The sequence below is a fragment of the Thunnus albacares genome, chromosome 17 (genome assembly GCF_914725855.1).
Source record: "Thunnus albacares chromosome 17, fThuAlb1.1, whole genome shotgun sequence".
Classification (NCBI taxonomy): Eukaryota; Metazoa; Chordata; class Actinopteri; order Scombriformes; family Scombridae; genus Thunnus; species Thunnus albacares.
Window position 1 is genome coordinate 19,801,233 of NC_058122.1, and position 27,652 is coordinate 19,828,884.

The window sequence follows — 27,652 nt, forward strand, 5'->3', positions numbered from 1 at the left end:
GATATTTCTGACAGCACCTGAAGGTAACACAGCAGTGTTGACGAGGCTCACGTGCCGTGCAGAGAAGCTTTCTGTTGCCAGTGGTAACCAAGGATCCTCAAATACTTTCCTCAAAGTTACATAACACAGGTTTATCTTTCTTTCTGGTTTATTTATGGCCGCTGGAAATGGAGCTGAATCATTGGAATTCAATTCTGGAGAAAGTGAAACCGCATATACCGACCATCAACTTTAATTCTTCATCGGTAGGCTGTTTCTTTATTCCTAAAATGAAAAAGTGATAACATCTGCTAACTGTCACGAGCATAATTCACGTTAGCTAAAGCAGATAACACCAAACAATGTTACGTCTTTACAGTCTGAGGATGAAGGGATTGTCACAATTTTTCAAAGACCAGCTGGTCTTTCTCTGAAGGTCCCTGAAGACACCCAGGAGGACAGTTTTCCAATGGAAGATGCTGAACTGGAGGTTATTCAATTATATTTTCAAGAGTGTTATAATGCTAGTAATGTCAGGACCCACTGACCTGACATAAACTGTCTGTGTGTTTGTATGAGTCCAGGAGCTGTTGAAACCTTTCACACAGACATGCTGGTCAGAAGAGAATTGCAGCCAGAGTGTGAAGTTGGATGATGAAATTGTAGAAAGCACTACTGCAACTCACTGGGGTACACAGCACTCTGGTACTGCTGCTGAGGTGGGTTATATTCATCTGCAGTCACTGTCCTGATGAGATTACAGTAAAGCACTCTCATCAATCATTTCCTTTCATTCCTTCTCCGTGTCTCCATTATAAAGGCAAGTGCTTGTGAGAAAAATCTAGTGGAGTTGAACAGAGTCAAGCTGGATGCAAAATCAAATGTGGACAACACTAAATCTGATAAGGGTTTTCCTGTTCTCTCATTTGCGGTGAGTTTGGTAAAGTAAAAAGATAATCTTCACCAGTTATGCTTGATGCAGGTAAATATTCTCAATACAAGGTGCTGTTTTTATCCAAAAAAAATACCCTTTTTTAACACACTTAAATTACATTCAGATGCTTGATCAGTGGGATTTGGATGATGTCCTCCAAAATCTCAAAGATGAGCTGCCTCTGCAACAGGGTGTGTCAGGGGAAGTTGCAAAAATACATGCAGGTAAGTGATACTTACTTGTGCTCATTATAGCAATGGTGATCTATAAAGGGTTTGTAGATAATTATGGGCCTATTTATTTAATATTTTACGTTGTGAATTTGCTGTGTCTATAGTTTCAAACCAATTTCTCTTCATAGATGGTGACAAGGACAGGTCCCAGAATATAATGGAGAAGCTCGTTGCTTTCTGCAAGAGCCAGTCTGTGTCAGATCTTGCAAAAAGTCCTAACCACATTAGGTAAGTTAACATAACAAATAAAGTTTTGTAACCAAATCCCTAAAATAATAATAATAATAATCACCTGTTTCCTACAGACAGAATAATGTGTGCAATAAATCATTTGAAAACATGGCAACAGAGTTGCAGTTGAGCCACCAGGAATGTCCCACAGTTTATATTGACTTGCGCTGCCCTGATCCTTCAATAAAACCACCAAGAACATCCCCAAAGCTTTCATCAGATTACAAGTCACCAGCCAAACACAACACTCACCAGGAAATACCACCTGCAAAGAAACCCAATCTTAAAGTGCATATTGGATCACGGGCGGGGGACAGGTAAATATATCTTGCATTGGAAACATTTGTCATGCTTCAGTTAAGCACATTTTGTCCGAGTTCATATTGTCATTTTTCTGCTTCCAGGGAAGTGACTGGCAAGAGTATGTTGCTTCAGAAAATAAGGGAGATGAATGGAAATGGGAATAAATATCCCAAAGAACCAAAGCAGCAGAGGTATGGATTTTTTCTTTATTCATTCAGCACATCATTTACAATAAATTTAATATCTTAGCCATGATGATGCTTCTGTTAGAGACCAACGACAGAGGCAGCAAGTTAAGCAGACATTACAACATGAACACCAGCAAATTCTCAAGGAACTGAAAATACATCGTCCGACTAAATCTGTCAGAGAGAAGCAGCCAGCTGCTGAAAAGACTGATGTTCTTTATGATTTTGTAAGTAACCACAACTACTCAAAATTTACAGTATCATTTAAAAAGTGCCAACACTTATTATTCATGGTTTGTTTTGCAGGAAGCATCTCATCTCCAGTCAATCAGTACACTTCCAGCAGATATTGCAAGTAAGGGGTGCATGCTACTTACTGTCAGCCTCTCCAGTCCTGGTATGGTTGAAGGCAGATCTTATGGAAAAAGAAAATATCTGGATCCTGTAACCAAAGCAAACATATACAACACTCTTGTGGCTTGGTTTCTGTCTTTGGTTAGTGTGCAGTGGCTCCTCTTTCCGAACATATGCCAAAGTTTATTATTAAAGCTGAGTTCATGCCTCAACTTGTCAGGGACACTTGTTTATGTGTGCTAGGTTGGCCCAGACCCTCATCATGATGAAGATGAAGTTGGTGCAAAGGTCCCGTTCTGGGTTACAGGACTCCAGCAGCTGTGGACTGAGGATGGGCTAGCTTTGCATGTTTTAGCTGTGGCTCGTTACAGCTATACACCAAGGGTGAATAGCAAAAACACACTTACTGTTTAGGCTTCACAGTGTGTAATAATCTGGGTGCTGATGCTGTTTTTTTGTTTGTTTTATAGAAAAGGGACACAGACATCCATGCACCTTTCCATAAACATGTCTGCAGATTCCTCTCCGAGACCCCTCTCGCTTTAATTGCCCACTGGCTACCTCCGACCTCACCCATCCACCTGCCTTCTTCTTATTTAAGTTGTTTTATCTCTGCCACTTCAAACAAAAAGGTGGATTGCTGCAGAGATTTTATATATTTCCAAGCACTCAGATGATTTTGCATTCTGTTGACTGTATTTTGTTGCCTTGGCTTTGTATTTCAGGTTATAGATAGGACATTTGGTCTCAGTCCAGGGTTTTACTGGCAGACTGTGGAAACTCAGGAGTGTGTTTGTAAGGGGAGAGAGACCGCACAAGAGCTGCACACAGAGGTGAGGACGTTGCCCTTCAAAAGTGCAGTAGTTGTACCTTGTCATTAGTTGTTCCGTTCCAACCGCTGTCTTTTGATCTCAGGAAACAGTGAGTCACTGATGTAGCAGGAACTGAATTTATGCTAACTTTCCCTTCATTTCTGTTGTAGGTATCATTCACTCTGTGGTGTGCCTTTTCCCTACATCCCATCATAACACACCGTACCCTCCAGCTCGTTCTCGACTCAGGACTCGATGTGTGTGGTCTGCGGCTCCTTTATCCACCACAGGGGGTCCTGAGTAACTGTATTGGTAAGAATACCTGAAGCCCTTTGTTATAAAAGTGCTCAGTAATTTTCCTTCTGGCTCACAGGTCTGGTGTACATGCCGCCCTGGATCTCACTGTGGCCCAGGACCTTTGTAACATCAAATCAAAGCAAATGTCTTTATTGAATAAAAATAGTATTTGAAAACAAAACTCTCCATCTGATTCATAGGTGCTGAACCAGTTATCCAAAGAGCCGATGAGACCTGCTGGCCTGTCCTTGCTCTAGCTGTTCGGGGCCCTCGTGCTCACTCAGTGATGAAGGATTTAACCAATTCTTTAGATCCTATGCTGCTCAAGAAGACAGAGCCAACTTCTAAAAACCACTGCAGAGGTCAAGGATCTCCACTCTTGTACTCCCCTCAACTGGCCAGTCAAGTCCACAAGGAGCTGTGCTTGTGGTTTTCAGGACGGCTTCGAGGAGGAAGGACACAGAATCACAGCCAGCCTAATAAGTTTGTCAAAATTCCAAAATGCAAAAATTCATTCAACAGTGTAATATTTTTTACTTTGTGTAAGGTTTTTCTTTAAACTTCTTAAATGTATTATTAGACTATGTTGACCAATTATTTGACCAACTATTTCAAAGTAACTGTGGATAAAAATAGTTGAAAATGATGCACCTCTAAATCTAAATCTCATTGTTCAAAGAGTTAAGTTTTACTGAAATAGAGATTTTATTTATTACATATTACAGTATAGTCCTTTTATCCTTTGTCCTTTGTATTACTGTGACTCTGATTTTGTTTTATAATAGTGATATAATCAGTCACTTTAAGCACATGAATAAAAAACTCCCTTTTGTTTGTAGGGTTGTACCTTCAGGAGACAGAGCTGGATGCAACCTGTTCAATGTTAGATCATCTGCCCTTCTGTGTGCTACAACTAAAGGTACTGTAACTCAGCAAGGAGCTGAAACTGTCACAAGTGGAACGCTATATTGTGTCCATATTTCATTTTCAACTCTCATCTTAACTGTCCCAAGGGAAATTTTGTTTGCATTGAGTATCAAAGAGTAGAGTTGCTAGCCCACCCGCCTCTCTCCCCCTGCACAGGTGACATGCTCCTTGTGGTGTCACCTATTGTGCCTCCATGTTGCTACGTCCAAGTGCTGGCTGTATGTGAACGTAGAGGCTTCAGTCTGAGGGGGCTGCAGAGGTTGCAGCTACAAAGTAACGGAGCCGCAGTCCTGGGACTCACCAACCAGCAGGTAAACAAATGTGCGATAGAATAAAATAGAAGAATGGGGAGCTGAGACAGTATTTTATTGAACCTCATGAATCAAAGTCAGCAATTGATCTCTGATTTATGGTATATTTTTATTTTAGTTGCTTTCTAGGGATATTCACCATTTTCTAGAGAAAATGGGGGTGGACAGTAGTAATGGTTTTGGTTGTCACACCCTTGAGCTTGTATTGAAACGAGGACATTTAGGCTGTATCATAATAGAAACTGTAGCTTTAATTGTAAGTAAATGTATTCAGATGGTGAATTTTTTGATGCATTCAAATGTTTCTAGCTGTGGCCAATGTTCTTCTTTATTTTTCACCACAGTCTTGAATCCTGTATGTGTTTTCCTCAGGCACTTGTGTATTGCAGTCCACCTATTGTCCCCCCGGATCAGGAGGAGCTAGAGTTGCCTTCTCACTCTCTGGTGTTGATACTGAGGAAAGAAAATGCATTGTGTCACAGTGTTACTCTGCCAGCAGGTCTCAAATTCCATCTCACATTATATTTACAGCATCATTCATCGAGTAAATTATATGAAAAGCAACAAGACTAAGAGTCTACAGCCATGCTAGTGGCTCTGTGAGGCTATAATTAGACACAGCAGTGCTGAAAGCTAAATGCTTAGTCAGCATGCTAACATGCTAATAATGACAATGCTAACATGTTAATGTTAAGCAGGTATAACGTTTACTACTTAATATCTGATATTTTTCAGTCTGGAATGCCGTTAGCATGGCTAAAAATATGTAGTGTAAAATGATATGCAATAAGACTTCTTATTATCTAAAAACTACAGATAATGTGCAAAGTCTGTATTGCTAATTATATTTCCATTTAAATAATTTTGTCCAATTGCCATATTGTTTCAGCCCTGATGAGAGAATTTGAGGCACAACAGCTTCTGGGTTGCATCCGCTCCAGACATAATGATGATCAGGCAGTAGAGCCAAGCTTGTGTTTCCACACTGTGCCTTACAACAGCAACCTGTTCCATATATTTGGTAAGTACTGTGAATTCAATGTAAGTAAAGATTCTAGTAGAATATCCTCTACTGTTTTTTTTTTATGTATATATGTTTTCTTTTTAGTTAGGTGTATGTGGGCAGTGCCAAATCCTTCCGATGTGATCCTGTCACGGCAAAAGTGTCCATTCAAGTCTGACATGGAGCAGGTGGTGATTTTGACACTGTGTGGAAAGGACATGAGCCAAGGCCTGAGCCTCCTACACAGAGTGCTGACAGAAAGGCCACAAGGTGGGTGAAGGTCCTATGTATTTCTCATAGCACAGCCTGTCCTGGGTTTTGGAACTGGGGGCAGCAGTAAATAAACAAACACACTGTCAAATACACAAATCAACCCACACAGTTCAGCAAGTGAGCAAATTAATGAGTATGTGAGTGAATTACTTTATGCATCCAAGTGGTGTTTAGCACTAAAAAGTAAGAAATATTACTTCAACTAAATGTAATGAAGAAGCTGCAAATAATGTAACCCAACTGTTGTCAATAAAATCTATTTATGTGTAGAGAGTGAGAGAGTATTGATATAATTTAGTAAAAGCATCCTATGACAAAGACGATAGGTTAACCTGTATTTGGCACTTGATGAGTATGACATTTATGAAGAGCTATTAAAGCGGAAATTTGTTGCCATTCCTCTCTGCTTGTATTTTCCTTGATTTTTAAGGTGATGTGCGATATTCACCATTTGAGCTGCTTGGCCTGAAGTGGCTGCCCGTGTTGACTCGACTTCAGGCCCAGGGGCTGAGTCCTTATGAGGTGGGAGAGCAGCTGTACCATGGCAGTCTGGACCGTCTGATGTCATCTCCTGCTCTATTGTGTGCTCTTAGAAGACCGGATGCTTTTGCTTCACTGCAGAAGCTCCTACCACACGATTATCCTGGTGACCTGAGCGTCCTGATGTCACCCACACCTGAAGTGGCTTTCAGACAAGCCTCCCTCTTCTTCTTTGACCATGAGATGATTCCTGGTAAGTTTGCTGAGTGGGTGTATATACAAGGCTGTGTGTGAAAAAGTAAAAAAGGAGGGAAAGCAACCCCACCTTTAATAATATAAACATATTTGATATGTTTCAGGTATTAGTTAGTGTAATCTATAACTAGATTTTTATCAACTTACTTGTGCTTCAGTTTTTTCTTTGCACTAATTTTGCTATATTTGTTGTATAACTTGTAAAAGCAGCAAATGATAAATGTGATGTTGTACTCTGAATATATATTGGCGTTTTCAGTGATACTGTAGAGCAGGAACAAGCTAACTTTCTGTTCAGATCCACAGATGCTGCTCACTGTGTTCCTCTTCAAACCGAGCGTCTGGAATCATACTCTGGCTACGATACTCTGCAAACTCCAGCAGAGTGGTCTCACGTTGGTGGGCTTGCGAGTAGTGACCCTGGACAAAAGTGATGCTAACTCACGGCTGTCTGCGGAAAATGTAACTTAGAATGTCTAATTGACAAATGAGCCCTCTGTTCATGCCAACTGATAATTCATATAGGGTTAACTTGTTCTGTACAGGACCCCTCAGACTTGGAGGCCCGTGTGCAGTTCCTGTGCTCTGGCTCATCGCTGGCTCTCTGCTTCAAGGGGGAAAATGCTGTGCAGAGGCTTCTGGACATGCTGGGCCAGGAGGACTCATCCCTGTGGACAGCCTGCTATGGTATGGCTCATTCATACTACAGCATCTACAGTATGATCAGTGCCCTGCGCCACATATTGGCTCACATTCATGAACTCTGAATCCACAGAGATAAACCAGTAAGAATAGAATTCCTGCGTATGTGTCAGTAAAATGTCAATAAACAAATGTTATAGGATCGGGAACATATCAGAGAGCGATTCAGGATGTCAAGAGGTTTTTCCCAGGGGGGCTCTGCAGTGCTGAAACCAGCATAATGAGACAAGAGCAGGTATACATGTCACACACAGCATAAGACTTCAAACTTTTGTGAAGTTGTCACCTGCACTACTTTATGTTTGTTGTTGATTTCTTGTTTCAGATATTTAGCCTGTGTTCAGACTCTTTAGCTTCTGTAGTGCGTGAGCAAAGCTGTACATTGGCCCCTGCAGCCAAAGAAGGTCTGTCACCTCTGATGGCGCCAGGACCAAATGGAGGTTTGGACAGAGACACTATAATATATATGTATTGTATATGTAACTTTCATTTAAACTTAACACTCTGCAGACCCATGATATGGCCTGTATTCAGGTTGCATGGTTCAGTCACTTCTAAAAGAAAAATGGGTCCCTTTAAATTATTTAATCATTTATTGGGACTTTGATGTTGAAATATGACTCAGTTCCAGATGACCTTTTTAGACTCTGCAGAAAACCAATGTCCTATTTGGCTTGTTTTTTTAGTACCAGGGACCCTGATACACATCGCTCTCTGGCAAACAACCTGTCTGCTGCTACCCTTAAAAGTGCCATCTCAGCTGGACATGCTGGAGCAGCTGCTGAGGTCAGGCTGCCATCTGGTGGCAGGGAGGTTGACCATACTGGATAATGAGCAGAGGCAACACATCGCCAGGATACTGTTATCAAGTGGAAATGAGAAGGTGAGGAGTGTGGCTTTGAAATAAGCTTTAGAACTTACTTTCTTCTCGTGCAGTGCAATCAGCAGTTGAGTTATCCTTTATCTCTTTGCATCCTTAAAAGATGACTCATCTTCACTCGGCCCCCTGCCTCATCATCGCTCTTCAAGGGGAAAAAGTCGTGACCCGCTTTGACTTGATCCTCCAGAGGTGTGGAAAAAGACAATTCAAACCTCTCAGTGCATGCATTTAGAATATTTGCTTTTAAATAACCCTTTACCTTTTCATTTTGTTGTTACAACAGCATTTACAAGGAGAGGTCAGACCTACAGAAAGTGGGGGAAACGATGATCTACCCAGAAAGTGAGAAAGAGGTAAATCATGAATATAAGTCAGCTTTTGCTTTAAGGTTTGCATTTTACTTACAAGACTACAAGTCAGGTGACTTTAGCTGCTCTATGGAAATCAACCAGGTGTACTGATTAACATGTTATATTGTCATGAATGTTTTCAGTTGGTGCTTCAAGTATTGCTCATTTTGCTGTTTGCTTACAGGCACCTTTAGACTATCTATGTTGTGTTCTCTCCACCAGGCCGAGCAGCTGATATGCTACCTGTTTGATGCCTTGTCTCCTGAGAGCTGGTATACCATTGTACCATAAAGTTAAAATGTGTGAAGACGTACATACACATTTTACAAACATTAAGCAACATCTGTTGCATTTTATACTGAAAAAATGTAATTCATAATTCCAAATACATGTTTTAGATAATATAAATATCTTTTTCAAGCCATTGTAATGTAGTTTTTTTTTCTAAAAATCGGTTTCCAGTCTTCTAAAGGTTCTGTTCTGTAGGTTGTGTTTGAGACAAAAAGTATTCACACATTTCAGATGAAAAATTATTTTAATTCTCAAGATGATAAAAAATAATTTTGTGAACTCTGTAAACCATTGCATAACTGTAGTGTAACAATTTAACAAGTGTTAACAAACTAGTAATACACTACAGAAGATATGCGGTACACAATCCTCAACGTAGAAAAGAAAAACCTAGTATTCTAAGACTTGCACCTATTTTTGTGTTCACAACACAAAAAATATCAATATACCAAAAGAATAATTCCTACAATTATCAGTAGAGAATTTCCTACATATTCATACAGCCTGTCACAAAATAAGGGACGTTTTTAAATCTATAAATAAGGTCTAAACCCACTGACATTAAGTAAATCCATGAAATGCAATTTCCTCAGATTTAACACATTCTATTAAATCGCCGTATTACCCTGAGAAAAATACATCTTTTTCCTTATTTTCCTCGTTATACTGACAAATAGAAACTTGAAAACTTGCATTCGTTTTAGTTCTAATAAATTTTATTGAATAGCAGTTCACAACTAGATGCTACATCATGATGAATTAACTGCGCTCCATAATATTCCAGTGACCTATTCATTGAATATCTAATTTAGAACAATACATTCAATATTTCAGGGCTTCAATGTTAAAATAACATTTCTACTGAAATTTTCTACAGTATATGGAACAACTGGTTCCACATTCAGATTATTTACTTTTGACAACACTTGTTGTACTAGTATTTTTACTTAATTTGAACAGCTCCATACATCATACTCATATACATGTACAAGATTGCATAAATCTTCAGGCTCCATTTTCATAATATTAAAACAAAGACAACACAACAACTAACAATAATGCAAAATAGATTAAACGATTCCAATGCAGAGCATAATGATACAGCTATTACAGTTCATTTACAAGATTCTTCCTATTTGGTGCTTTTCCTTACAAACAATTGAGTTTTTGGTGCCGAATGACTAATTGAGATCAAAATTGTGTATTCAATGGTAGTAATGGTATTAAGTATTGCTGCGTTTTCTTGAATTGTATGGCAAATACAGACAGAGATAGACAGTTATCATTAAATTAACATCTTTGCTTCATCCTGTGGAACTGGTAAAGCAAATCTTATTTGTTTGGCCATTTTCCTTTCAGCTCAAGTGGCCTGAATACAGAGGATCATTTAGCGATTACATTGTGGTCCACAGAAGTATTGTAAGGCACTGGACTTTTAATTCTAATTAAATATGTTACATTTTGTATTTTGACTGAGAACAGACACTGTCTCCGAGAAATATTCTCTTGATACCAATCAAAATTATGTAATCATAAAAGGCACAAATGTTAACGTAATTGGTCCGTTACAGAGAAATTTAACAAATTTGCTTACAAAGTGAATGTTTATTTCATTTCTTATTAAAAAACTTGTGATTGAAGCAAGTAGACCGCTAGAGATCGAGGGCCATAAACAACTCAGCTTTAATTATGTCTGTATCTGCCATTGATGTTTGTCACAATCATCATCTGTCCCCTGTTACTTTACAAAAAAAAAAAAACTAATTTGGACCACGACTTGAAGAAAAAGTCAGAAAGAAAGCACCTTACAGTCACTGTAGGCTTATCATAACAGCATACAATGCATAACCATCTGTTTTCCAAAGTGATTGAGATTATGTAGTTAAGCAAAGTCAAAAAACAAAATTAACTTCAAAACATTACTGTAGTGAAGTTAACAGTTGTGTGCGAAAGTTTGGGAACCCTTGACAAATAACATATGTTGGTGATTTTTTTTAAAAATTGAAATTATGTAAACACAGCCTCTCTAGGATATGGAACATAAAAGACAATATTTTCAGCAAACATATATGCATAGTTACTTTCTATGTCATAAATTGAACAAAAATAAAAACATCATTGTGGCATTTTCAGAAGTTTGGGTACCCTACATAGTCAGTAAACCCCCCGTCTGGCAGATATCACAGCTTGCAAACGTTTTTTGTAGCTAGCTAAATGTCTTTCAATTCTTGTATTTTCTTCCACTCTTCTTTGCAAATCTGAAATATTATTGGGCTGTCTTGCATGCACAACTCTTTTAAGATCTACCCACAAATTTTCAATTATGTTTAAGTCTGGGACTGTGAAGGTCGTTCTAAAACCTTCAGCTTGCATCTCTTGAGATAGTCCACGGTGGATTTAAAGGTATGTTTAAGATCATTATCCTTTTGTAGAAGCCATGCTGAAATGCTGCTTTTATCTAAACATACCTTTGCTGATTGTGGCCAATGAATTATATATTAACTTCATCAGTCCACAGCACTTGTTTCACACAGGACGCAGGTAAGGTTGTCTTCTACTGATTTCCATGAAGGTCTTGTTTGTGTAAGCATCGCTGCACAGTGGAACGGTGCACCACCACTTCTGAGTCTGCTAAAATCTTCCTGCAAGTTTTTTGCAGTCAAATTGGGTCTTGATTTGCCTTTCTGATCAGCATGCGAGCAGTTCTCTCCAAGAGTTTTCTTGATCTTCCAGATCTCCACAGTTCCACTAAACTGCAATCTCTTAATTACAATTATCAAGCTGACAACACTTTGCTATCTTCTTGTAGCCTTCCCCTGCATTGTGGACATCAATAACTAACTAATTTTCAGTGTCTTACACAGCTGCTTAGAGGAATCCATGATTACTGAGTGTTCGCAAAAGGTTTTAAGAGTCAGTATTTGTAAAGCTTTGAAATTGGCAACAGCTGACATTTCTTATGTTAATTGTTGACATGATTCAGGCCTAACAAGCTGATTAAGGTCTGAGAGCTTGTAAAAAGAATCTTAAGACTTCGGAGCTCTTAGGGTGCCCAAACTTTTGCACATGCCACAATGATGTTTTTATTTTTGTTCAGTTTATGACATAAAAAGTAACTATGCATTAATTTTGCTGAAAATATTGTGTTTTATATTCCATATCCTAGAGAGGAAGTGTTTACTTCTTTTCAATTAAAGAAAAAAAATCACCAAAACATGTTATTTGTCAAGGGGTGGCCAAACTTTAGCATACAGCTGTGTATGGCCACTTCAGAAACACAAATGTCATTCACCTTTGACATTCCTTCACTGTAGACAACATTTAAACTGACACTGAATCCTCGCTTAAGGTCAGCATGTGCTAGCCAGTATTGCACAAATCTGCCATAAACGTCAATGTATACTTAACACGAAATCAAATGTACAATACACATTTTGTTAGGATCCAACCCATGCATTTTTGATCATTTGTGTATCAACTCACTATAGCCAACTTTACATGGAAAAAAATAGCGATAATTACTATTAATGAACATTATCTATTAAGGTACTAGGTGATTCATTAAAAAAAAAAAAATCAATTTAGGTTTCTTACTGAAATAAAATGAATGATGAAATGTAATACAAAAGAAATGACAGTACAGGTCTTTGGTAAAACTGCAAAAAATGGGCTCAAGTCCATTAATGTTGTAAGCAAAAGCCGTTGGCATAGTCCTGTCATTTACTCATTAAGATAAATGTCCTACTGAATGAAATATAACAGCAAAAATCCATCCAAAAACAGAATTCCCATCACTCACAATGCTGGACTTTGTCTCAGTTTCATCTAGATGACCATGGCGCTCTCACATGCACTTTCTGGCTTTGGGCGAGACCCAGCAACGTTCACAACTACAGGCCGGTCCGTCCAATATCGTAGCAATTATTTGAATTCTGTTCGAGGGTAAGTTTTCCCTTTAGAATACATATTTGGACAGCTACTAGAACACCACTTTGGTTCATTTTTAGAATTTCACACTAGACATCATTAATTTTGTTGGCTTCACAGGCAAAACAAACTAGACCAAAGGACCCTGTGAAATTAGCTGCACCGTACACTGCTATTCAGTGTATGGAGGAAAAAAAAAAAGCAACAAAAATACATTTACCTTCAAATCAATTAAAAAACGGACAATCTACAGCAGTACATGTCTGTGACATCATTCTAAGGGATTTACAAAAGTACAGAAAATTAGACTCAAAATGGATTTACAAATGAATAATTAAATCAAATAAGGTTTAGTCAAGTTAGATGCAGAAGACAGATTATTTCATAGTTTCTGAAATCTGAGCTGTGGATGCATAACAACATTCAAACATCTAAATGTATTACAAGAAACTACATTAATACCTTTTCCAATAGCAGCAAAGCTTGCAGAAGTTATTAAGCCTTTACTACACTAAAAATAAGTCAATACAAATATTCTGGCAGTGTGACACAGTGCGAACTTTTTTTTTTTTTTCTATTTTTGTAGCTGGTTAATATATATCGCATAACATGCAATACCAGATGTGTTTAGCCTGCCTTTTATGCCGTAATATAATCATGAAAACGCTTATATCATGAAAATACCATAACATTTCTTGATATTTTTCCTCTGAGTTGCTTAATTGTCATTTATGTGAATGTAAACAATGCATTTTCCCATATTTATAAGTAGCAAAAAGTGTACCTGGCGATACATGATTTTCTATTGAATTTAAAGCGAGAATAAAAAGATTCTTTAACACAGTAGAAGGTCATTTCAATTAGAGGAACCTAAGCACAGATCCTATGCAAAATACAACTTACAAGTTAACTACAGAATTCTTCATTCACTGCAGAATTATTACATCAAAACAAAAGTTACTGAGCTCTTTAAAAAGCATTTTTATATGTTTCTATACAAATTCATGTGTGTCTTTATGTTCTCATACTCCCAAACGCTGAATTGAAAAACCTAATTTCAAAGACTGAAGCTGCACCAAAAGAGCACCACGACCAAGGAATGACGGGGAGAGGGAAGGGTCATTTCTTAAGGTTGAAAGTCAGGACACAGGCACTGACAATGTTTGTTTTCAATTATCTTCTGCAGAAATACTTAATGGGACTGGGCCAAATACAACTGGCATATATTTATATATACACACACACATATAGTCATACAGAATGTCAACTTTTCTGCAAAGTTAAACAAGACACATTTTTGCAGAAACCTGTGCACAAGCGTCAACTACTTGTGTTTGCTCTGACAATTCTACACATAACCTTTTCCACTAAGTCAAGGCACTTTAGAGTTAGAGGCCGATATGTTCTAGACAAGGTCAAGAGGCTAGATTCCTACAAAAAAAAAAAAAAAAAAAAAAAATCACCATTTCAGGCTTTTAGCAAATACAATACATGCTTCTCTAATGACTAGGCTATATAAATCTCTACAAAACAAAACTAACTGATTGAATAACAGCCTTAACATGTAGCATGTGCCTTACTGATATTACAGCTGCTGGTTATGCCTAAAATGCATTTTAAATTTGCACTTATTTGATTGAAATTTTATAAATCTAACTATGAAAGTAGGAACTATTAAGTACTTTTCTATTAAATCTTAATATGTAGAACCATGCCATGATTTAACAATAGGAAACATGAAATATTCAATTTATGTTTCACAGTACACACAAAAGCTTCAGACATTAGCTTATATAGAAAAAAAAGTATAAATCTAAAAAAAGACACAAAAGAATACCTACAAAGCAGCTTAAAGCAAAAAAAAAAAAAAAATCTATATACCCTTTAATAGTCCCAGGTCAACAAAGTGCTTTAATAAGAAATCAAACTTCTTCAGAAAGTTGGTCAAAATAATGATGCTTGACTAGTTGCTTTAATAAAATTAATGAGATCTGTGAAAATTTGGGGTTTAACAAAATGTGGCTTTACTTAAGGAGGAACACAACAATAGTTTGTGTTTTTTAATTTCCTTGGTTAGTCTGATTTACTGCTGCTGATGTACAGATACAGGTACATTAGATGTGAAACATTTTACATATCTGCATATTCAGTTGCTATTGTTGGACAACACTTTGGCCAAAGATGATTATTTTTTTCATCTTTTATTCACACCCCATTAGTGTTGAATGCAAGAATGAAAGCGTGTACTCGTTCCACAGAGCATGGAGCTTTGAAACGTCGTAGTGCTTTCTGGTACAATGAAATGGATCCTTTTCACCAGTTCAGTTTTGGAAGCTCCATACTTTGTGAATGGAGAGAGTACACAGTTTTTTTTTTCTGGTATTCCAGACTATTGAGATGATTAATTAGGCCAACACAAAAATATGATTTCTGGATTATGTATCAGTCACATTGAGGTGTTTTCTCAGTTTTCTATGATTTACTCCCAAACGCAACCTTGTGATTCTTTGATTTAGTTGTAGTCCTCTTTAAATAAAGAAAAAGTAGCTCTGAGTTTTGCCCATTTTATGTTTAACATCACCAGACTAGTTTGAGAGTGAACTCACCATTTCCTACTTGTATGTTTCAAAAATGTACACAGTGACTTCCTCGCCCTTGATGTCCCAACCTGGAATGTCTACAATACTAACTATTGTGGCGAACTATCAACAATGGCTTTGTATTTCTCTATCATTGTGTGTATTTCCATATTCTCCTGTGAACATCAGTGAGCTACAAGGCAGCACCCTTTGATATTATCGTATATATATCAAAGAATAATTTGATTAACAAACTTTTTACACTGAAAAAACTATCTTAAGACTTCCAGTAAGTGACAGATATATGACTTTTAAGATTTTTTAAAACTAGCATGTATCCATTTTCAGTTAAGATATAATGTTAAAGTTACAGTTCTTTAAATATAACAATATGTGATGTAACAGATTTACTAAAACTTTCATTGGCTTTACACGCATCTCCACAGTATTTTCTGAAATGTCTTTGAATTTGCTCTGGGGCGACTTTAAGTGCATTAAGTAAAGAAGATAATACCTCAGGAGATCGCAGATGCATTTATCCACACTAATTTCAATCCATTAAACTCACAGATGATGTCTTTCTGTCTCCAGCTTTTTCACTGGGATTACTGGTCCTGTTTGCAATTTTAGTCTAAGAGAAATATGTCAGGTTGGCAATGCATATTTGCATTTTGTTTGGGGGGGAAGCACGACTGCATTATGTGTTTAGCCAAATGTATTTGTAACTGGGTGTAAAAAAGACAATTTAGATATTTGGACACATCTGGACATGTACGTCATTTTGACTGTCTGAATCATGATTGAAGATTTGAGAAATTCAGAGCAGGATGAGGGTTAAAAGGGCATCACAAGATAATTCAATATTCTAATTTTGAGTGCATGGCTTTTTATACAGAAAGTTATCCGGTTGACCGAGGTAATGTACACATAAAATGAGCAAAAACTAAAAATGATTGAATCCCCTGTACACAACCTAATTCATAATACTATGTGTTTCATCAGTCAAACATCATTTTTATTCTAAATTAATTCAATCACTGTATGAAACAGACATTGCTATTTAGAAAATGTTATATCTATTAGTAGTTTTTCAAAGGGCTAATTCTTTAAATAGTACCTTGAGTAATTGTACATCACCACTTCAATATTTTTGTTCTACAGTAGGGACATTCTGTTTTACTAGGTGCACAGTTCTCACATAGTACATAATGTTGGCAAGGCTGCAGAACAATGCAACGATCATGCTTTTGGCAAACTATACATTTCTTTGACTGAAGCTGATATATTACCTGTTGGGGAAGAAAAGAACGAATATCAGCTGCAACTTAGGGAAATACAGTTCATGCAGACTTTTTAAATTAGCATGCTTGATGTACAGTACTGTGCAAACGTTTTAGGCACTAAAAGTAAAGTGAGAATGCTTACAAAAATATTGCTATAAATTGTTTTAATTTATCAATTAACTTCTTACAAAGTAAAGCAGAAACCTAAATGAAATCAATTGATGCTGTGAGCAGCTTTGCCTTTAAAACAGCAGCAGTTCTCCTCGGTTCACTTTAACACAGTTTTTCATGGTAACTTGCAGGTAGGTTGTTGTAACCATCCTGGAGAAAGAATGTTCTTTTGTGGATTTATTATTTAGGGCATCTCAGGTGCTTCTTCATGTAATCCCACATTGACTCCATGATGTTGAGATCAGGGCTCTGTGGGGGCCATATCATACCATCTGTTGCAGGACTCATCATTCTTCTTGTTGATGAAAATAGTTCTTTATGATTCTAGCAGTATACTTGGGGTCATTGTCATGTCATGAATAAATTTGGGACCAATCAGACACCTCCCTGATGGTATTGCATAATGGATAAGAATCTAAACATCTAGGGTGCCTAAAACTTTTGCACAGTACTGTAGATCTGAATGATAGCCTGATAAACCGTGTTTTGTTTTTTGTTTTTAAACTATGAAGATGCTACTAATGAAATGCTGTGTGTAATCTAGTCTTTCTTACCCCGTCTATAAGGTCTAGGTCATTACGCAGCTGACTCTGGATGGAGTGAAGCTTTGACAAGGGGAGCTGGTCCAGCTCGCCATAGCTACGTAGGAGAGGTGTTCCAGGGGTGCGACAAAGCACATCAAAGTCCCCTTGGAGCTCTTTCAGCTTGCGCTCTGTTTCTTCCCATTTCTGTTCTGCCAGCTGCCGCTCTGCTTCTGCCGTTTTTGCTTGTTCCTTTGCTTCATGGGCGTCTTTCTGGCAAGCTTCACAAGCCTGGAAAAAAAAATCCTTCTGTTTAAAAAAAAATACCTGCGATTCGTGACGGTAGAAGTTACTGTGATACATGTAAAGCTATGAAAAGTTCATTTAAAAACACGTACTTGTTTGACCTGATGCCACGCCTCCTCCCACTGTTTAATCTTCCTCTTGGCCTCATCGAGTTCTCTAAAAAGGCGGGCCAGATCAGCACTGCTGGTTGCGGAGGTTAGGCTGCTGAAAACTGGAGATGGACTCGGTGAAAAGCTGCCACTTACAAAGTCCCAAATGTTGCTAGCTCCTCCGTTCAAGCCTAGCCGAGTGAGGTGTTAAAATCACAAGACCAAATGGAAAAGTTAATGGTTAGTCGTGCAGAAGTGGAAAATTTCATTCAACAACAATCATTTAGAGATGTCTGATCATCCTTTATCACACTATAAATAATTTTATCACCACATTTTTCATCTGTGTCCAGTCCATCTATAATAATGTCTTTTCCATATTGTAATTTTGCTTTTTTGGTCTATTATGCACCCGACATCGACTGCATGCCTGTCTGTCCTGGAAGACAAATTCCTTCTCTGTTGCTCTTCCTGAAGTTTTTTCATTTTTTTCCTGTTTAATGGTTTTTTGGGGGAATTTTTCCATATATATATATATATATATATATTCCTAATTGAGTGTCTAAGGATGGGGAGTGTCATATTCTGTACAGATAGTTTTCACACAGAAGCAAACTTGTTAGTTTTAATTACTGCATAACAAAACATTTAAGTGAAATTGAAGTGCTCAATTCCTAAATGTGAACATTTTTGAACAGAGCAGTAGTGTAGCAAGTCTACAAGAACTTTTGTAATTCTTTACTGACATACTGGAGATTAAAATCTAAATTCAAACAGCTTCAAATGCTTTCCGGCTCACTTGGGAGCAAAATGTCAGATACTATCAGCTTACCCAAAGAGTTCTGGGAAGAGGAGGTGGGTGTTCCCAGGAGGCCGTGCTCTTGCTTGGCTAACATGTTTGAAGGTTGATTTTGCTGTGATACCGTCCCAGACAGCAGAGACTGTGACAGGGACTGGGAGAGGGAGCTTAGCGGGGAGGTGGAGAGCGATGATGAGGAATTCAAAGAAGACGATCGTGCCAGGGAGCCAGGAATGTTTACTGGAGCGGATCCACCCAGCACCCTTTGACCTATGGGGACACAGTAAATAAGAGTTGAAATATTTTCACATGCAAAATCATGACGACACCATCTGTGATCAAACAATTAACAGGTTTTACTGTAAACTTACTTGCCAGTCCTACATTGTTGTCTTGCTCCTCTAACTCCTTCTCCAGAGATGCAACATTAATGTCACTGAAGTTGAGGTCCAGAGCGGATCCTGAGGGGGAAAAACAACATTTCTGATTGTTCTGATTTCTTATCTGACTGAGATTGGACGAGAAAACAAAAAAAAAAAAGCGATTGCAGTCATGGATCACGTTTTACATACACGTACCTATAACAGACTCCACTGTGTTGCTCCCTGGATAGAAAGGAGTGGCTTTTGCATTCATTGTTGATAAGGTGGTGGGTGAAGAACTATCTGAGCCAATACTAGAGGCCAAGCTTGATGTTATACTGGAGGTAAAGCTTGATGCCAAAGGGTTCACCGCAGAGAATACAGTATTTTGTGTCTAAAAAAGGGAAGCAAAGAAAGGTTTTATTTCTAATGTTGTTAATTTAAGTTTAAGTTCACTTTAAAGAAACATATAAATTCACAAACAGCAACAGTACATCAACCTAAGAAAAAAAGTAATACCCTATAAATTATACTTTGTCTACAAAGTACCACATCTAAACACAAACCTGTTTTTCTTGGTCCATCAATTTTTGATCCATGTGTCCCTTATTCTTAATCTAAAAATGACAGAATAACACGGAAGCAGCACATTAAATGACAAATCTCTTTTATCTAGATAACCAATATCAATTAAAGCCATTTTTAAGCTGCACTTACAGATAAAAATTAAAAGAGCCTATTTAAGCACACACTTTAATCTTTATTCAGTTGACTTGATAGAGCTAACTGTGACTTTGGTGACATCTAATCCTGCACTGAGAGAGCCTTAAATCCTGTCCAAAGTCAGTAGGTTTTGTTATGGTCATGATTAATGTGGTAATTGTGTGCTGAACTGCAGCCCATCAGCATGAGAGGTGTTTAAACTGATTATGTGTCTTGACTGAACCTAGCCTGCTACTTATGGCTCTAAGAATGATTTTAACACATTGCCTGTGATCACAGTACATCCTGAACAAAATAGACACCTTGTACTGAGAGTGGATAGTATTCAGAGAGCAGCTAAACTCTTAGTCTTCAGTTACAAATATTCTTTGCTCGTGTGTCCAGTGTTCAAACATTTTTAGGCAGTTTGATTGTAAGATTGAGCCTCTCAGAATCCCACAACCTAATTATGAACTAATCAATACTTGATAGATCCTCCGTAAACTGAAATATTTCACCACCACAACCATCACATCATTTCTAATTATGAACCCTTGATGTGTGTTGCAGTGTTATGAATGCAAACAAGCTACATCTGCATTATTTATGGATATTCTGTGTTTTTTCCCCAAACACTGAGGATCCAATACATGAAATCACTTAAAAACAATTCAATCTACAAGAAAATGTCTCAAATATGACAAATAAAAAAAATGACATGACAAATAATGAATGACAAATAAAACAGTGACTCAAAATGACTGACAATGACAAAGCCCTAAGTTGTCTATGTGTTGTATTCTTCCTAAAACTAAAGAGAGCAGTCTGTATACCTGATCCTCACGTTCAAAGCCCGGAGCTTTAGGATAGTTAGACGTCAGAGATGAGACACTGGATGTGGTGGACTCTGAACATAAACTACTATTAGTTAAGGATTTGGGCCTGCTGATGGATCCCACTGGGGATAACAAACTGTCGCTTCCTGAGCTTGGCGTTACAGTTGAGCTATTAGAACATGAAACCTGAGAAAGAGAAGTGAACATGATCTTAATAAAACGATGATCCAATAAAATAATAAAATAAAAAGCAATATTCTGAGTATGAGTATGAAGGTGATGACTACTGATTGAGATTAGATTGGATATGTAACAATAAACGAAAACTTGCTGTTTTTTACTAAATTATCCTCTTAAATATCATGCTGACGCAGGATATTGTATGTTCTTTTAAAACAATGTAGGAATGAGATTAAAAAACAATAAAAAGGAAAATAGATATCATGACAAATCAATGTATTAAAAAACAGAAAAATTAGAGCATGATAACAAAATGCCCACAAGTAAACGTCTGGTTTGCATCAGCTGAATTGATTTTTAGTTATAAAATCAGACATTTACATAATATTTTAAGACATTTGCCTACTTTTGAGTGCCAAGCTGATGCTGATAAATTTCCTATCAAATAATTAACATAACAACAGAGTAAACATACACTTCCTACTTGGCCGTTGCTACTGGTTGCACTGGTGGTGGAGTTGCCTCCACTGTTCCACTCACTGACTGGACACTCTGAATACTGTTGAGAGCTCAGCTGGGACTGTGAACTTGACTGTATCGCCGTTAGCAACGAGCTCATGGTCTCTTCTGTAGAGGGAATTCCTGAAATGATTAAAAATATATTTAACTGCATGTAGTCTTAAACCAGCCAGGCTGCTGAAAGCCAACATCCAATAACATCAATGTTAGTCCTATTATCAAAGAGTTATCAATGTATGATGCAATAAACAACAAAATGAAATTAGATGAGCAGGAAAAAGAAAAAAAAATACTTGTTGAACCACTTTATCACATCACTACAGGAAATAAATAAATAACACAGTATTTAATGTTGGAACTTTCACTTACTTTCTACGTGTGCAAACGCACAAAACGGTCCTCTGGGACAGTATCCAGTTTGCCGCATATCGTTGCATTTGGTGGATTTGTAGATCTAAAAGGATAGAAAAATGAATCACACATCAATGAGAGAGAAAGTTAAGATCAATATCAAATATTAACAATGGAAAACCTCACAAATACAGTGTCATGAACTAGAAAATATCCTAGAGGGAGAGCGCTGTTTTATAGGTACCATATATTATCGCATTTTATTTTCATTATCTGGCTTTTTGTATTGACTTGTCAGCGCCGATAATTAGGCCTAATTAGGATTATTAGACCATAAAAATTACACACCGCAGTCAAGGTATAAAGGTTGGCATAGAGCACCAGAGTCAACAATCTACCATGAATATAGATGGATGATTAGTTTACTAATCTTCTCTGGTGGCAAACCTTTCAATTTACATAAATGGTCAATTTAAGGCTTTTATGAATCTCTGCTGAGAACAAAAATCTCATAACACACCCACTCTGTACGTTGAAAGATATTTCACAGTGAAGTAGAGGTAGTAGAAGGTTGTAACCGACCTATCTGGTCATTTTAAGGAAAGAGAAAACTCTCACTCACCTCTGGGTGAAACTGTTGTTCGGTGCGAGAGTGACAATACTGGCAACTGTCTCCACTGTCGCACTTTGATGGCTCGCCCCATTCGTCCCCGTGTTTCACATTAGGGCAAGGAGTTGACCTGCAGTGTTACACACACAGTCGTAAACCTTTACACATACTGCAACTACATGACTTAATGCCACTGTTTTTTTTTTGAATGTCAACTCTGTGCGTTTTTCTTGTTTTATGTAGTGTTTCTCTCAGATTATGGCAGATGCTGATATAAAAAAAATGTATTGGTGCACATGCACAGTATGCAATGGTATAATAAGGGATTGTGCTATTTTTTAAGGGTTTAAATTCACCTATTAAAAGAAAAAAAGTTTTGGCATTTCTTAAGTCAAAACACTGTGATGTGAGGTTCCTTCAGGAAAAACACTTGGACTACGAGACAAGAAAACTACGTACTGGGTGGGTGGGATATATGTGTCTGCAGCCTATTCGGATTTATAAACATCTGCAATATAAATGTATTTAAGAGACCAGAGACACCTCAGGAAGGGTCTTTTAGACTCATCAACCAGGTGGAGGAATATTATGCTAAGTGGGCAAATTACATCTCCTTCATTAAAAGGACCCTGAGGCTTCTGCATGTATGATAAGACATCGGCTCAAATCCCTGAAAACCATCGAAACCTGCGACATGTGACACTCCATAAGCTACTTATCTGCCAGTAAAGTAAGTGCTGTGTTTAACAAATTAGTTATTCATTTTCTATTAATTTGAATTTTCTTCTTGTCATCTTTGTCTCAGTATTGTCTACTCTTCAGCCACATAGCTGAGTGACCTTGTTTCGACTCCATGTGTTTTGTCTCTCAGCTCATACACTGTCACATTAATTATCTGATGTATCTGATGTGTCGTCTTGACCTGTTTAGCTCACCTGTACTTGAACTTTCGTGGATTTCGTCTTCGGTCTCTACTGTTGTGGTAGTGGGGACATGCGTAGCCCTGTCTGCAAAGTCTCGGAGGCTTAGTACACTGGTCTGTTTTATAGTTGGCTAAAACAAAGTTGGTATCTGTAAAATAGGTACAAAGTATTAATGTAATTTTTCATTTCATCAAGCAGAAAATAAAAACTTTGTGGTGAACTGTGGTTTGTTTACCATTGCCATTAGAGTGGGGGTTACTCACCTTGCCACCGTGGGTCCTCTGTCAGAGTTTTCTCAATCATGGCTTGGCTGGCTAGTACACCAGGTTGCAGATCAGGAATACCTTCCCCAGATCCCAACTGTCCATTTTGGAGGGCCTCTTGTGCTTGGATCTCTCTGTGCACATATAAGTTATGTTATTATCCCTTTTTTTTTTAATCATATTATCCATTTGCTCGAAATCTCAAAAGACTAAATATACCAATAAAAAAACTGACACTGGACCATCTGACACATACTGTATCTTAATATTGGCTAAAGGCTGGTGTAACAGCATCACGATGTTCAAACTTCAAATATCTTGAAATATTCTTAAAATACCAAGAAAAACAAACTCACCAATGAAAATTAGATGATGTAATGATTACATAGAGGTTTATCAATCTAATTCCTGAATTTTTACTGCAGACATTTTGCTCAGGAAACACTTAGTTCAACAGTTTGGCTGGTATCAGACTTTTCAGCAGCACAGAGCTCAATAAAAGAAGTTTATCTTTTTTTAGAAATCAAGCTAAACCCAAAAACCCAAACTGTGAGTCTGGCGATACGTTAATCCCCTACCATAAATGGTATTTTGTTTACATTATGTCTAAATTGGCTGATTTGTTGGCTCTATTGTGAGGCTTGTGAGTGAAAAGTTTGGCAGGGAAAAGAGAGGCCAGTATTTGCTTTGTATGTCACCTGATATCATAGACTGGAGGTCGGAGATCATGTGGCCCGTGAGCAAAAGCACAGTGGAGGCCATTCTTCACACAATGCCCTCGGGCATCTGTCTCATGGATACAAGTGCCAGTCTTGTAATAGCGTAGATGGTACTTGCGCTCTGTGTCACCCGTTGTCCGGTGTAAATAAGGACAGCTGAAGAAGCAAGAACACAACACTGAAATATTTAACTGTTTATGTGCATAAAACTGACTTGGTATCACATTAAAATAATAAACAAAAAAGTGCAGCTAAGACTTGAAATCTAAACTGATCATAACGAACATTATATGTTATATATTATTTCATATGACCTGACTATAACATGCATGAAACAGGCAAGCATTGGACTGACATTCAAAAAAATTACATAAAAAAATTCAGAATGAGCAAACAAGACATATTAATTACATTATAATGAGTTAATTATTGTAGTTGAGCACATTTTCAATCAGGAATAAGATTCTACTTTGAATGCAGGGTCGACACATCAGCAATTCCTCGAGAAATGTATAGGCAATAAGCCTCTTGAATAAACCAAATTTTCCTTTCTTGAGTAGCAACAGTTGCCATAGCAACGTGTAAGGTCATACAAAAATAGCTGCCATTGGCAGAGGAGGAACTGTAAGGATTGCAGTCGTTCATTATCCATTAGTTCAATAATTTCAGCTCTTTTTTTTTTTATTTCTGTGTAGAGCTCAATTAAATGCTGCACCCTTTTCAATTTCTACAGTCATACAGAGAGAGGTGGCTAAAAACAAACGGTCTTTATACACAAATTATGGAAGATTAAAGGAGGAACACCAGTCCCACCCATTTTAAGAATTCACATATCTTAGTTTCTGTGCCACCGGAACATTCAGCAGTCAATAAACATGTAAATGCTCCACTTTTCCAAAGCCACAAGCCGTTTGGAAAAAAAAGAAATCTCTGTTTTTCCTGTTACAGTGACAGAGGACAGATGATGTGTGCAAAACAATGGAGACTAGTGGTCACACATGAGAAATACACAAACAGATTGGTGTCTTATTGTAAACAGGATTAACAGGAGACATTTGTGAAAATATGAAGCTAGCGATAAAAATGTTTGTGCATGAAACCACATTTTGTAATCAGCTGAAAATCATAGCGGCAAAAACAGAGATGCAATGAATCCAACCAAAGGGTGAGTTCAATTAGAAATGTTAAATCTGGCACACTAATAATAATGATGTATGCAACAAAACAAGGAACGAGGCAAGACGTGATTCTTGCAATCACGGTGCTAACACCTGCTGCAACATCCTTCTTTTCAAATAAGGGAACTAAATGAATGAACAAGTGAATTGCAAAATGACAGAATCATATTTTTCATCTTTCATGCTTAACTTCATGTCAAGAATACACCCAGTTTTCCATCTTATCTTCAGAGCACTCTTTTCAAACGCTTGGAAATGTATACGTGGCTTTAATAATCAAACAGGACGTTTATAATCTCAGTTCAGGCGAAGCTGAGCTGACATTGCCACATTAAACAGAGAGTTTGCTTAACCTTCACGCTTTCATTATTGTACATCCACCTTGTGTGCATATGGATGAGTTACTGTAGCCACGGCAAGCTGGTAAAATTACCAACGAATGAACAAATTTGATTCTTTTCTTACAATTTAACTCAAAATGCACCAGCAAGAGAAACACATGCCCCCCTGCTCACATTGCTACAGCACAGCTACAGTTCTCAGATCTTTACGCTGGTTTCCTGTCTGTCAGAGAATTGATTTTAAGATACTACTGTTGGTTTATAAAGCAACAAAACACATTTCTGATCTTCTACTGCTGTTATGAACCATCCAGACCTCTCAGGTCGTCTGGGACAGGTCTGCTTTCTGTCCCCAGAGTCGAAACTAAACATGGAGAGGCAGCGTTCAGTTTTTACGCTTCACATATCTGGAACAAACTCCCAGAAAACTGCAGGTCTGCTGCAACTCTCAGTTCTTTTAAATAAACAGTTCTCGCTTTTTTTTTTTTTTTAAATCAAATTTGAGGCTTTTGTTTACTATCTTAAACTGCACTGTATCTTTTAATCTCCTGTTTCATCTGTCTTATTCTATTTTAGCTTATTTTTACTTCCAATTTAACACATTTTAATTGTATTTGAATTGCCCTGTTGTAGAAATGTGCTATACAAATAAACTCGCCTTGCCTTACATAGCAGCCCCTCCTTTGTCTGTATAATAAATAACACAATGATAAAACGCTACAGTTTGGCAAAGTCACTGTAAAATTCACTATAAGAAGCAACGAAATACTATTTTATCAAAAAAGCCAAAGGGTATTTACACACAAGTCCTGCATCACATCTCAAAACTATTTAGGGCAGCTGTGGGAACATAGAAACATTTATCCACCACTTATAAAACGACCTGCTGATCAATATTTCAGGGTCACTGGTTTGCTTCAAGTTCTGCTTTGTATTCATATAGTTAGAAAGCTCCTCACCCCAAAACATTGCAGCAAATTATCAGTCATTTCTGCAGCTGCATCATAACACACTGACAGTTTCATGAAGCTGATGGATAGCAATGACTGAAACAGGGACTCACTCATCTCCATCCGGACAAATGCCTGTTGTCTCGTCGTATTTCGTGCAATAAACGTCCGGGCTGTAGTTAAAGGTCCCGTCTCTTCTTCTTATGGGTCTTCTTCTCCGCTGGTTGAGAAAATGCCAGTGAAAGCACGTAAAGGGTCTGTGCTGCGTACACTTGTGCTGGAGGAACAACGGGCACTGCTCTGTCCTGAACTCCTTCAAGTATCTGAAACAACGAAGAAAACCAATGAGGAGGAATCAATAAGCGAGTATTTATCACTATTATTTGATGAAAAATGAGTCGAAGGTGGAAAAAAAACAGAAAAGTTGAGAGACGGAGAGGTGTCGTGCTGCTAGAGGTGTAGCCTTCTATATTTTGGGTCACTAACGTTAGCTCTGTATTCACATAGAAAGCTACGTCTATTTCTTTACGTAACGCTAGTTTTGAGTCCTTGAGCGTACGTCTTTAAATGTGCGTGGCAAGAGGGAACTCAAAATAAGGCCGAGCTATTTACAAGCAGACTGGTTAGCGAGTTCCTGGCTAATCATTTAGCAGACCGAGTTGACGGTGTAATATTCAACGGATTATTCGAAACACTTGCTCAAGTCTGTCAAACAGTTGCAAACGGTTCCGGTAACGGTCGCCGTGTCAATTAAGTGATTTAAGATGTGCGTGTTTCCTGCCTTAGGACTGCTGTCGTTAGCGTGTAGTCGCTGTTTGCTATGTAACGTTAGGTAGTCACAAAGCCAGGAAAAGCACCATGTTTTCAACGCGCACACACAAGAGTTGAGGAATGCGAGAAATTGCACGCGCGCGTAGGTGCACGTGCAAATAACGTTTTTCGGGAGGCGAACGATTTTGTTGGTTTCTTCGCGGCAGCTTTACTCACGTATAGTGGGTAGGTTTCTCGGTTTGAGGAGACGCATTGGCCGCCGTTTTCGAAACCGACGGCATTTTCAGTCAAAACAATGAGTTGCGCATGCGCTCGGATCTGTTGCACGTCCGCCTGCACGCCAGCGCGCTGCTGCAGAGACTGAAGCAGGGGGGCGCTGCAAACACGTGACACACTTCTGATTGTTTATGTCCACTGGTTTGTCTCCCATACACCTTCTGATTCAATTTACTGTCTTTATTGTTATATT

The 27,652-nt window shown here is 37.9% G+C and overlaps 2 protein-coding genes across 3 annotated transcripts; one reads left to right on the top strand and one right to left on the bottom strand.

Annotated features, from left to right (window-relative positions):
• The first annotated feature begins 69 nt into the window (after positions 1-69).
• On the top strand, positions 70-14,213 carry LOC122966949 (dynein axonemal assembly factor 8). Its single transcript, XM_044331292.1, has 29 exons — positions 70-245; positions 359-469; positions 564-698; positions 800-910; positions 1,038-1,137; positions 1,275-1,374; positions 1,452-1,694; positions 1,782-1,871; positions 1,951-2,095; positions 2,175-2,363; positions 2,466-2,606; positions 2,693-2,854; positions 2,948-3,055; positions 3,205-3,346; positions 3,532-3,814; positions 4,171-4,250; positions 4,415-4,569; positions 4,942-5,068; positions 5,459-5,590; positions 5,678-5,842; positions 6,276-6,578; positions 6,879-7,042; positions 7,126-7,267; positions 7,423-7,517; positions 7,608-7,722; positions 7,969-8,165; positions 8,266-8,351; positions 8,446-8,515; positions 8,735-14,213. The coding sequence occupies exons 1-29, from the start codon at positions 168-170 to the stop codon at positions 8,801-8,803; spliced, it is 4,038 nt and encodes a 1,345-aa protein (XP_044187227.1). The 5' UTR covers positions 70-167; the 3' UTR covers positions 8,804-14,213.
• unkl (unk like zinc finger) lies at positions 13,937-27,507 on the bottom strand. Of its 2 annotated transcripts, XM_044331299.1 has the most exons (16): positions 27,400-27,507; positions 26,526-26,735; positions 23,923-24,099; positions 23,225-23,358; positions 22,974-23,109; positions 22,051-22,168; positions 21,447-21,531; positions 21,034-21,200; positions 20,376-20,564; positions 19,407-19,457; positions 19,057-19,234; positions 18,850-18,939; positions 18,512-18,748; positions 17,683-17,870; positions 17,318-17,575; positions 13,937-16,598 (listed from the first exon to the last, which is right to left on the bottom strand). In XM_044331299.1, the coding sequence occupies exons 1-16, from the start codon at positions 27,462-27,464 to the stop codon at positions 16,443-16,445; spliced, it is 2,439 nt and encodes an 812-aa protein (XP_044187234.1). In that variant the 5' UTR covers positions 27,465-27,507; the 3' UTR covers positions 13,937-16,442. The 2 variants fall into 2 exon arrangements, with proteins under 2 accessions (XP_044187234.1, XP_044187235.1); XM_044331300.1 differs by lacking the exon at positions 20,376-20,564.
• Positions 27,508-27,652: the final 145 nt, after the last annotated feature.

Excerpts from the sequence above, each read along its gene's own strand:
- LOC122966949 (XM_044331292.1), top strand. The coding sequence starts at position 168 with ATGGAGCTGAATCATTGGAATTCAATTCTGGAGAAAGTGAAACCGCAT. Across the intron at positions 1,695-1,781 it reads GGATCACGGGCGGGGGACAG|GGAAGTGACTGGCAAGAGTA; the intron begins GTAAATATATCT and ends TTCTGCTTCCAG. Across the intron at positions 2,096-2,174 it reads CTGATGTTCTTTATGATTTT|GAAGCATCTCATCTCCAGTC; the intron begins GTAAGTAACCAC and ends TTTGTTTTGCAG.
- unkl (XM_044331299.1), bottom strand. The coding sequence starts at position 27,464 with ATGCCGTCGGTTTCGAAAACGGCGGCCAATGCGTCTCCTCAAACCGAG. Across the intron at positions 19,235-19,406 it reads TGATGGACCAAGAAAAACAG|ACACAAAATACTGTATTCTC; the intron begins GTTTGTGTTTAG and ends TCCCTTTTTTAG. Across the intron at positions 16,599-17,317 it reads ACCTAGACCTTATAGACGGG|GTAATATATCAGCTTCAGTC; the intron begins GTAAGAAAGACT and ends CTTCCCCAACAG.